This window comes from Podarcis erhardii (genome assembly GCF_964252035.2).
Source record: "Podarcis erhardii genome assembly, chromosome: 13".
In the NCBI taxonomy this organism is placed as follows: domain Eukaryota; kingdom Metazoa; phylum Chordata; class Lepidosauria; order Squamata; family Lacertidae; genus Podarcis; species Podarcis erhardii.
This window is the reverse complement of record NC_138502.1, coordinates 15,423,717-15,434,889: the sequence shown is the minus strand read 5'-3', so window position 1 is coordinate 15,434,889 and position 11,173 is coordinate 15,423,717. Positions and strand designations below refer to the sequence as shown.

The window sequence follows — 11,173 nt, the reverse complement described above, 5'->3', positions numbered from 1 at the left end:
TTTGAGGCCTGGGTTGTGATGCTCGTTACCATAACAACTGTGCTACTCTATTCCCATATTAACCCTCTAGCCCCACCCCAGAAGGAGTAAATTTCCAGCGAGGGATAATCAGCAGGAAACTTTAATTAACAAGGCAGTTTGGAACAGACAACAAGTGAAGCAGGGTCTCTATAAGGAGTGGGGAGGATTTCCTGTCAGCCATCTGGCCAAAGCCAAGCACCCCCCCCCCCCGCCCTGTTTCCCCACCCCAAGTGGACAGAATCAAATGGGGGGGAAATCACAAGAATAAGGGGATCAATAATCAAAGCTCAAGAGTTTCTGGGTTCACAGGGCACAGGATGGGGAGTTGCAAGATTCAAGGGCACATAATCAGAGTTGAAAAAATCAGAAGGCCAAAATGGATCAATGTTTCTAGGGAGGAAATATGAACGGGTCCCCGTAAAGAGTCAAAAGTTTATAGGGTTCAACTACCACAGCATTTGAAGAACAGTGAGTCAAGGAACAAGGTTCATGGGTTAAGGAGTCCAAAGTGGTAGAAGAGGTCCATATCCAAGGAGTTTGAGTATCAATGAACCGGATGATCAATAACATCCACCGGGTAGGTCAAAATTCAAGGAAGTACAATGTTCGAGACGGTCAGAAGCTCACAAGTGTGGGTCAGAGTTCAAGGGTCGTGCCCCACTGCAGGGAAAGTCAGCGTTCCATGGGTCACACCATCAAATGTTCAGCTGGCTTCTTCAGGGTCCAGGACCTTGACGTGGGTGAAGGGGAAATGGCCACGGCGCCCGTTCAGCTCCCCCTCCCATTGGCCGTTGACATTCATCTTGGTGACAGCAATGAGGTCACCCACCTGTAGAGCATCATGAGACACAGAAAGGATCAGAATGCAAATATCATGGGGGCATTTTTTTTACCCACCCACCACTGCACAGCCAGTTTTCCCTTTCCTCCTTCCTGCCCCCCTGGAAATAAGCCTTTCTCCTGAATAAATCACACAGCTTCTCATCTTCCCTTCATTGCCATTTCAAATGAGGAACAGGATCAAAGCCAAGGTGTGTTGTATGGAGTTTTGCCGCACGGAAACATAACATGGATTGAAGATCCTAGTTTTCAGGAGTGTAGCCTGGCAATGGGACCACAGAATCTAATGTGTGGATGAACGTCTGCACTCCCACACAGCCTCCACACCCTTTCCCATCCTAACTGACACGTTCTTTCCTCCTTCCACTCCACCACTCATCCTGCTCCACAGCTATTCAAAAGTTATGCTCACCAACCCTCCAGATAAGTGTTATGCTGCATAACTATTTCATTTGAATTAATGTGCAAAATCTAGTCCAAACGCAAGCTTTTTGTTTGGGGGTACGAAGAGGGCCGGACCAGAACACCACATTTCTGTGCAACAAAAAACATTTCCCCAACCCACCTGGTAACCAGAAACCCTGTGCACTCGCTCCCAGTGCAGACCACCCCATTACTTGCCTCGAAGGCCAGTGCCGTCTTGTCGCTGGCACCGGGCACCCTTCGCTGCACCGCCCTCGCTATGACCGGAGCGTGGCGAGGGGCACCGTGGCTGCTCGGGTGGGCGTACGGACAGGGCTGGACGTAGGGCACGGGGATCATGCCCACACGCCCATCGGCCCTCTGCGCTGTCCACCACTGCTCTTCCGGCTTGGCCAGCACCCTCAGGGGTTCCCCCTTGGAGAAGGGGAGGTCTTCCTGATCGCGGCCGACGAAGTCATAGAGAGCCCGGACCCATTCCCCAGCGGGAGGCGGCTGGGCAGAGGCCGGCGCCACAACCCGTCCCACGGGGGCCACCAAAGTGGTCGTGTCTAAGTAGTGGAGGCGGTAGAAATCTAGCAGAGCAGGGAAGCCGTCAAACTCGTGCTCCCCGATCCGCAGGCGCCCGGGGAGGCTGTTTATGATGTAGTGAGACACCTGGAGGAAAGAGAAGGGTAGAGAAGCAGGAGGCTGTTGCACCGTGACCCTCGGCAGGCACACACCCAGCTTCCTCCCTCCGCTTCCAACGTGCAATTAAACCCACACACTTTCAGCTCCTCCTATGGGGCCCTTCCACCCCCAAATCCCCTTTTCCCCTTTTTCCGAAATCACCTTGGAGTTCTCGCTGACGGACAGCACGTAGTCGCCGGGGCAAGTGGTGCTGTCCCGTACCAGGAAGGTTCCATGGCGGTGTCCCTGGAGACAGGCGGCTGCTTCCTGCCGGCTCAGAGCCCCCATATACCACTCATGGGCATCCCCAAAAGCCGACATGGCTTGGGGCAGCATCAGGGGGTGGAAAGAAACCCACCCCCCTGTATTATAGCCGAGAAAACTGATCTCTAAGTTGCCCCGGAGTTTGAGAGCACTTTGTCAAGAGGAAATTAACCTGTTGAACAGTGACCTCATGTAGCTGTTCCGGTTTCCTTCCAGCTCAGTGTGACCTCCAAATAATCCAGATACACCTAACACCCTCCCCCCCCCAAAGGAATATGGTTCTTCGTTATGTCGCTCCACCCCAAGTTCTCTTATACTGAGATAATCTAACTTTGATATCCCTTGACAGCATCCACACCCTTCTTCTCGGACAATAGTAGATTTCCAAAAAGGAAAGAAATGACTCAGAAATGCAGACAACACTTCTACAACCTGCAATCAAATCCTGGAAATTAATGGGATGTCATGAAAAGTTAGGTCACTTCTAGACATCCCTCCCAAGTTCTAATATAGTGGGGAAGGGGCACTTCCCTGACCAACCTACCCTATTAACAGTTAAATACCTACTCAAATACAGGTTCTACTGAATAACCATCTTCATATAATACAACGAAACCAGTGGTATATCTGCAGGGAACACGTACAGTATATTTACGTCCTTGTATTAGAACATCCCTACAAAATTAAGAGGTCACACTTGGTGAATTAAGTAGTACACACAACCCTCCCCCCAAAAAAGTGTGATATGACTGCAACCTCTAAAAATTCCTCCAGAATTCCTCCAGCACCTCATCAACGTAGCAGGATACTGCTGGTTGTTGTTTTTAAAAAGTCAAGGTTTGGAGGAAATCAACCTTTTCAAAACCTAATCTTTCTCAGATGAAGATACATACCCACCAAGTGAATAGAATAACTTCCACAGAATTGCAACACTCCCATATGAAAGCATTCTTACCCCAGCATAGGATTTAACCCACCAAAAGGTTAATGGGGACTTTTCACAGATCCACTCCTGTTATCAGCCCCTGTCCCCAATTCACTGGTTATCCTCTGGAGAAAGGTACAGCACCCCAAACAGCGTCCCCTAATGGAGACCATTCCCCAACCACCTCGATAGATCACAAATTGGCCACCGTTCTCCACCCCACCCCCCCAACTAGCCCCAGTGCAGCAGAACAATAATAAAACACACCGCCAGAAGTAGCCTGCTTCCCAAAATTTCCAGCATCCAAAAATTTTGCACGCAGCCTCCCGAAACCTATCTGCCTACCACCCCACCAGCTCTGGACAAACAATAATGCAACTCCTCGCTCCCCTCCGATGTCCATGCATCCACTCTACTACTCTCCTGTATTCCCTGGAAGCAACACCCCGATGCTGCATTGCAGCCCTTTAACGGATCAAAAGCAATCTTGAAAAGCCTCCCCCTCCAAAAAGGAAAAAAGATCAGCTGTGCACCCTCCAAGCGCTCTTCGGCGTGCCCCTCTGCAGCAGCGCCACAATGAAGCCCTCTCTCCCTTGTCTGCACATGGCTTCCCTCGCACACCTCGCCTCCTCCCGGGGAACCCCACAGCTCCCGGCCACGACCTATTGCAGCCCCGCTCCCTCCTCCCCAGAGGACCCAGGCATCCTGGCTCCCGGCTGCCCGGCTCTAACCCATTCAGAGCCCCAGCGCGCCAGCCAGCAGCCTCCCCTCCCTCAAATCGCTGCAAGCGACCCTGATTGCAGCTACAGAAGGGTTGATGGGAAAGTGACGCACCCCCGCTCCCCCTTTAAACCGGGGAGGGGCGGCCATCTTGAGGCCGGGCAAGCTGGCCGTGAAGCTGCCGGGAAAGGGAAAGAGTCATCTTGGCTGTGGGAACGAGCCCCAATTCCAAGATGAAGTCGCCTCTCCATCTAGCGACAAGCTGCTGCTTTTGTGATGGGAGGTTTAATTGTGGGCTTCCCACTTTTTTTGCCCCCTGTTGTGATAATGCTTCAGTAAAGAAGGACGAGAGGACCGGCTGTTTAGCAATTGTTGAATATAGTGATTAAAAGTATTTTGCTGGGATATCCAGGGTATCAGTTACTAGTGCTCTTCCGCTCCATTCAAATTTTACATCCCTCATCTGCATATGCAAATATATCAAACTACTGGAGCAACAATCTTATGCATGCTTACTTGGGAGTATGGTAAGTCTGATGGGATTTTGAGTAAGGCATGCATAGGATCCCATTGTTAGCCTCGTAAAGAGACTTTGTGAACTAAGGTCCATGCACCCCCAATAGGAAGTTGGCTTTTATTTTTGAGGGACAGTTTCCCTGTTAGCTGGGATAGGTCAGTCAGCAGAGCATGAGACTCTTAATCTCAGGATTGTGGGTTCAAGCGCCACATTGAGCAAAAGATTCCTGCATTGCAGGGGGTTGGACTAGATGGCCGTTGTGGCCCCTCCAACTCTATGATTCTATGAGAAACCATACTTTATCCTTGATGGCCCTAGGTCTGCAGAAGCAAAAGGTAGCACACGCTAGTTTCTTCAGACAGCCAGGGCACCTCAGCTTCCCAGGAACATCTTCAGGGCTAGGCACAGACTTTCCGGTACAACCCTATTCCCCAATTTCTTCATGATCCTTTTACACTTTCCTTTGCTCATTCTCCTCCATGTTTGCCTAGAGCTGTTAGTTTATGTTTGTGGAACACAACAAAATATAACAAATGCTGAAAACAAAACTATAAGGGGTATCTAGAACTGAACATAGCAAAACCAATTTCCATATGAAAATAAGTATAACAGATCAAGGTTCTAAATAACTGCATTATTCTGTACCTTATGGCTCCAGTACATTACAAAGACTCCATTTCTCCATAAATCTGTTATCTTGTTGTCTACCCTCTCTGGTTCTAACCACATGTGAGCTTAACCATGCATACTGTGTCCCATATTTTAATTATTTTTCCCCTCATAGATGCTCTGTTTCCCCCAATTTTGACAAATAACAATTCTGGCAGCCATCAAGAGATGTTGTCTTCATTCCCTGTCCTCTATTAAAAGAGCTTCTTGAGCATACCCAAATGGGAAAATTAGAGGACCCTTGGGTAAAGTATAGCCCATTATTTCTTCAATTTCTGTTCTTATCTCTTCCCAGCACTTTCTGAGTTTAGGACACATCCAGTATATATGCCATATCCCAATGTTTGTGTTTTTACATCTAGCTGCCTAGAGCTATTTGGGTGCATTTTCCTCTCCAGGACATCTACCATTACTGGTCCTGTGGGAATGGTTCCTGGAGATAAGAAACAGGCATGTGAGCCTTCTCCAGTTGTGCTGATTACTTTTAAAAATATTCATATTGTTCATTGAAATTACATGGAGGTGGATAGCCATGTTGATCTGTCATACTCAACTAAATATTACACACGAAAGCTCATACCTTGAAAGTTTATATTTAGTTGATCTTAAAGGTGCCACTGGAATTATTTAAAAAGATTTTTTCATCTTTCATCTTGTTATTTATTATGTTTATTGAAATGTTATTGCGTTTTTAAATGTGATTAAAGTTCAGTGCTTCTTGTGAGCTAGCTTGATCTGTATCCTGAAAGGCAGAATGCAGATAATTGTAATGGTAATTAAACGCCTGTCCCTCATCATGTGTTTGTGCACTTAAGAGGGGGCAAGGGTGTTTGTCACGTTGTAGATGCTTTTATGTGGCTTGGAGGGACTACTGGTCATTTGAGGCTATCACTGAGGCCCCATCTGCACTATCCATTTAAAGCACTATGCTACCACTTTAAACATGGCTTCCCCCCCCAAAAAAATCCTGGGAACTGCAGTATGTTAAGGGAGCTGTGAGTTATTAGGAGACATCTATTCCCCTCCACACAAAGTGATTTAACAGTCAATCCCTCTTCCCAAGAAACTCTGTAGCTCTATGAAGGGAATAGGGAGCCTCCTAGGAACTCTCAGCACCCTTAACAAACTGCATTTCCCAGGATTATTTGGGGAATGTCATGACTATCTAAAGTGGCATGATACTGCTTTAAATGTAATCGGGGAGGAAAGCTTTTTTTTCCCTACTGGAAGATACTACCGGTATATTATTTTTTTTATTTCACACAGATCTTCTGACAATGATATCCTCATTGCATTTCTTCCAGCTTCCAACATTCAACTGCATACTTCGGTGAACAAGAAAAAATACCTAAACTTTTTCATAAACTTAGCCATCAGACTTCTCCATGCAGCAAATGTCTATTAAATGAACTCCATTTGCATTCTCATTAAAGAGAGACACAAGTGATATTCAACCTGCTTTATTATAAAATGCAGCAATTCATATAAAAACATTAATATCAAACATGCAGTACAAAGTACAAAAGCACTTGAAAAATCAACATGAAAAAGAAAAAGCTCAGTTTCAAAACTTCTTGCATCAGGACAAGTTAATTATGTCAGGCTGAGCAACTAACTCCCCATTTTATTTGTCCACCGCTTGTAGGATCCACCACAAGTATGAAGACTTCCAAAGCCTCCCACACTCCCAAATCACAGACATAATATTTTTGTTATTTTGAGTTCTTTATCGCAGCTTGATCTCAAAGCAAATGCAATTGATGTTCTGGCAGTCTGGGGGCTGGTATGTGCAGGCACAATCGCAGAGTGGACACAATCGAGGAAAGGAACAAGCCCCTGGTTCCCAGCCCTGCTGGTAAGAGACAGAAATTGTACACTGTTAACCTATGGAAATACCTGCATCAAGATGTTACAGCATCCTTCACTAAACTTGAGACTCAGGGAAATACTGAATAATGATTACCACAAGACTGTTGCAAGGCTTGGTATAAATATTTTAAATTAATAAATAGGCATTGTCTGAAGATAAGATACCAGCAAAGGATACGTCTGAATATCATGGTAAGTTCCCTTGACATTTTTCCACTCTGAACACCTGTAAGTTTGACGTTTCTCAACATGTAGGCCACAGCCTCCCTGGAGAAGCTCTGACAAGCTCTAAAGAAAGTGTAAGTGTCTGTCTACCCTGTTCATCTTTCTTCCTCCCACACGGATCCCTCTTGCCTGTCCCTCTCCTCCTTTCAAATTATATATACTGTTTTGGTTAGCATATGATTTTAAGTATGGGCTTTAGGAAAAAAACGAACGAATTAAGTTTGTAACCAGAGGTACCACTGTATTCAAATGCCCCAGGGGGAACTAGTCTCAGACATTTCCAAAAAGCCGATCAATTATCCGGAGGGAAAACTCACATTAGTACAGGTGCAGTAGCGATCCATACAGCGGGTTGGGGAAGGAAGGGCACAGTCACATGATTCTGCACAGGTCAAACAGCATTCGCACATGTTTGGCCAAGGCCGCTTTTCACAGGAACAGCAGTTGGCACAAAGACCCCGGGCCTGCAAAGAGGTAAGAGAAGGAAAACCAGGTTGGTTCACCAAACAACTTGAGTTAAGAAGCAATTCCTTTTATCTCTTATAGGCTAGAGCTCCTATGATTTGTTACGGAATTGATTGCAAGTAATCCAAAATTGTCAGAACACCAACCACACAATATTAACAATGTGAATTTGTTCCCCTTTCTACTTGCTCTCCAAAGGACTACTGCTCCCATAATGCACTGTCATACGGTATGCTGTAATGAACTATGGAAAAGATAGATCTATTCTCATTACTGCACCTATAAAAATCCCCACATGTGTTTGCCCTTTCAACTATTGCCATCCCTTCCCCAAGTTACCATCAGGCACTGTCGGAGGACAAGGACCAGGGCCAGGAGTATTAAGTAGGATCCAACGACCAAGAAAACGATGGCAGGGAGAGGCAGGAATAAGGTTGTGGCAAAAGGGAGGTCTGGTGGAGGGTTCAGCGATGGAGTCTGTAAGGGGAGGAAAGCCAAAGGAGAAGGGACGTTTACAGTATGGAGTGGTGAGGAGGAAGAAGAGCAATTAAAGGAATTACATGGCTGAGCACTGAAATACAGCTTTTGACTTAACATGAAATACCTTCTGGGAAATTGGAAGGTTCTTAATATCAGAAAATTGGCAGAGGGAATGTTTAGCCTCTGACCAGAAGCATATACACCAAGTGTATAGCTTCTCTGACATAGGTTAGTACATGTTTGGAAGTTAGGTGATTCCTCTTAATTTGGTGGTGGCAGCAGCAGCAGCTGCAGAGATAGTACTGTTTAGTGAGTTTCTAACCTTCAAATATCTGTGAGGCACAGAGGATCACATACTAAAACTTATATGGAGAGTATCCCACAATAATCAATATGCCAAACTCAAAATGTTTGAATTTTAACACATGGTTTTCAAATCAGTCTTCACTGATTCCTAAGTAGATTTATTAAATGTAGTTCAATCACATGTCAAACTGGGAGAGGAGAGATGGGGCACTTTGAGAAGTGAAGTGAAGGGCAGTGTGAATACAGAGTAAGACTGCTCTACTTACTGCCATTCCTCAGTTGGGGAAGGACTAGGCATCAACATCTGGAGGCTCCATGGATAGCTCAGAGCCCCGAGGAAGAGACAAATAACTTGAAGCTACTACAGTCCATAATTCCACTTGTTCCTTGAGCACAACATCTATAGTCTGCTAGATCAAAAGAGAGGATCAGAATTTACTGAACAACAGAGTTAAACCTCACTTTCTTCATGAAGCTTTCATGCATATACATTAACTCTGAACACTACTGATTTCAAAGAGGTCTCAACCATATTGAGACTGATCAAACAGGCTCCAAAGCTCTTATGTTGCTGTTATAACACACACGTGTAGAATGGTATTAAAGTTTCAGTGTCACTGGGATAAATAAATATTTTGGAAATGAAGCTCGAATATTTTGACAGTTTTGACAGTCTTCTCTTTTGACAGTTGACCCCACAACCCCCTCCCACAAGCCTACTTCCCCTCTCCCTGTTCATAGCATCCCTTCCTCAAAATTCCCTCTTTCCATAACCAAATGGAAACGAAACAGGCCTTCCTCCTCCTCCCAATGTTGATGAACCTCCAGGCTCTTCTCATTAATGTCCACTCCCTTATGAATATAGTTTATCATTCACTGTGCAGCTTTATTCGTATCACGTTCATACGTTTCCCAGGCTTCCTGCACTGTGGAGCGAGCGGCCGAGACTAAACTGGGCTCTGAAGCTCAAGCCGTTGTCTCTCAGCCTAGCCTACCTCACGGGGCTGTTGTGAGGATAAAACGGGAGAGGGGGAGACGCTGCTCTGAGCAACTTGGAAGCCATGCAGTATGTAAATATACCGAGGCGTCCCTCGGTCGCCCTGGAAACCGCACCTGCGCGCGCGGCCCGCTACGGGCTCCCACTGCGACCAAACTCTCTTAAGGCCGCTGTGCTCCTCCGCGGAAGTGAGGCGACAGTTCGGACAGGAATGAAAAAAGCGGCGTCAACGGAAATGCGGCGCCTGCGCCAGAAGTGACGTCAGCGAGAGGGGAAGCGAGTGGGCCTCTTCCATTTTGGTGCGGGGGGGGGATGAGAACAGCTCGAGGTACAATAGTCAAAGCCCTTCATCTAATCTCGTGGTCGGGAATTTCCCTTATTTCCTGCATTCAAGTAAACGTCGTCCCAGTTCATTCCTAACAGCAACCCGCCAAACCGTCAGCCTTTTCCTCAACTCTCCTCTCGGTCCTCACAGAAACGTCGCCAGGCAGACTCGTCCTACCTATTGAAGGAAATCTACCCAGTAACTGGAGTGTTCTGTAGCGCGGCATTGGCCCGTTGTAGCGACCAATCAGGCCCCGAAAGCTGGAGGGAAGGAGGCGGGGCGGGGCCGGGTGGGGGTAAAACGGAAAGCGCATCATATTCAAAAGTTCATGGAAGTCGTTACTCCACGAGCGGCGCATGCGCGGATGATTCGCTCGGTTTTCTTCGCCGTTTTCCGCGGCGCAGCGCATGCGCTCAATAGGAAGATTATAGACTTATAAACGAAAGACTCGTACGCGGAGGCTGCCACCGGGTTTACTTCGGGCGTCATATTCGGTCTTCTCCGGGACGGGGGAAATTAATGCAGGATTTTAGTGTTAGGTGTGACAGAGAAGTGGAGTGTCCACGCCCCAAAAACAGCAGCAAAAATAGGAAATGGTACTATTTCTTGTTCAGGAGTCGTTCCGTATTTATTTTTATTTTTATTAATTAAGCATTTCAAAGTGCAGCACACCCACCCATCTGCATGCATGCGATTCGACGGAGCCCCAGGATTTTGCGTGCAACTGAGCACTGGATTTGGCCTCGCCTCGGGGTACAATTTAAGCAGATTTGGCTTTCCTGCAGTCTGAAGGGTATTTTGCGTGAGGATTTGGAACTAGAAACCAGAGGAGATGCTGCAGAACAGCTTCCCCGTTATATTATTATTATTATTATTATAATTATTATTACTACTACTACTACTACTGTATTAGGATACTTCTACTCCGCTCTTCCAAGTGAATAGCCATAGCAGCTTACGAAAAAAATAGAAACCCAATATACAATATCAAAGCCCCAAATCAATACAAATTATTGTTATCAACACAACAATATTTCACGGGGCGGCGGCACTGCAGGGCTGTTGCAAAGCGCTCTTTCTTTCCCTCCCGCAGTACCGCAGCCTGCAAGAAAGAGGATGCTTAATGGGCTATATTGGCGTTGCCAGGGTTTTTATTTTTAAACGCATTTTCCGCACTAAATGACAATCAGAGGTGAGAAATGGGGGCGGGGCTCTCCTACGTAGAGCCTACGGAGCTGCGACCTTCTTTGTCTGCTACGGGCAGCGCTTCCTCCCACGTGGAGGTGGGGTGTGGGAGGGAGAGAAAAAGATAGAGAGGAACCCAAGAAGTAAACCGCGTTGCCCCTCTTCACTTTTCCTGCATCTGTCTCGAAGACGGGTTGCAGCTCTGTGCACATGCGCAAAGCGTCTCTCCCCCTCCCCCTCCCCGTGCCCCCGCTATTGTCGGCGGTTCGGTGTTGC

General features: G+C 46.8%; 2 protein-coding genes across 9 annotated transcripts; both read right to left on the bottom strand.

The window, feature by feature from the left end:
- Positions 1 to 105: 105 nt before the first annotated feature.
- Positions 106 to 4,043, bottom strand: LOC309327696 (crk-like protein). Of its 2 annotated transcripts, XM_081837087.1 has the most exons (3): positions 2,113 to 4,039; positions 1,483 to 1,938; positions 106 to 850 (listed from the first exon to the last, which is right to left on the bottom strand). In XM_081837087.1, exons 1-3 carry the CDS (start codon positions 2,284 to 2,286, stop codon positions 725 to 727), a joined length of 756 nt encoding a protein of 251 aa, XP_081693213.1. In that variant the 5' UTR covers positions 2,287 to 4,039; the 3' UTR covers positions 106 to 724. The 2 variants fall into 2 exon arrangements, with proteins under 2 accessions (XP_081693213.1, XP_081693212.1); XM_081837086.1 differs by lacking the exon at positions 106 to 850 and having other exon boundaries at positions 960 to 1,938; positions 2,113 to 4,043.
- A 2,446-nt stretch (positions 4,044 to 6,489) lies between these two features.
- Positions 6,490 to 10,041, bottom strand: LOC309327299 (uncharacterized protein). 7 transcript variants are annotated; one of them, XM_081836465.1, is made up of 5 exons: positions 9,890 to 10,041; positions 8,657 to 8,797; positions 7,944 to 8,081; positions 7,457 to 7,603; positions 6,490 to 6,897 (listed from the first exon to the last, which is right to left on the bottom strand). In XM_081836465.1, the coding sequence occupies exons 2-5, from the start codon at positions 8,660 to 8,662 to the stop codon at positions 6,772 to 6,774; spliced, it is 417 nt and encodes a 138-aa protein (XP_081692591.1). In that variant the 5' UTR covers positions 8,663 to 8,797; positions 9,890 to 10,041; the 3' UTR covers positions 6,490 to 6,771. The 7 variants fall into 7 exon arrangements, with proteins under 7 accessions (XP_081692591.1, XP_081692592.1, XP_081692594.1 ...); XM_081836466.1 differs by having other exon boundaries at positions 8,657 to 8,800; positions 9,890 to 10,014; XM_081836468.1 differs by having other exon boundaries at positions 9,824 to 9,892.
- Positions 10,042 to 11,173: the final 1,132 nt, after the last annotated feature.

Coding starts and splice junctions, on each gene's coding strand:
- LOC309327696 (XM_081837086.1), bottom strand. CDS start 2,286: ATGCTGCCCCAAGCCATGTCGGCTTTTGGGGATGCCCATGAGTGGTAT. Junction 1,939..2,112: donor CCGTCAGCGAGAACTCCAAG/GTGATTTCGGAA, acceptor TCTTTCCTCCAG/GTGTCTCACTACATCATAAA.
- LOC309327299 (XM_081836465.1), bottom strand. Junction 7,604..7,943: donor TCCTCCGACAGTGCCTGATG/GTAACTTGGGGA, acceptor ACCTCTTTGCAG/GCCCGGGGTCTTTGTGCCAA. Junction 6,898..7,456: donor GCTACTGCACCTGTACTAAT/GTGAGTTTTCCC, acceptor GTCTCTTACCAG/CAGGGCTGGGAACCAGGGGC.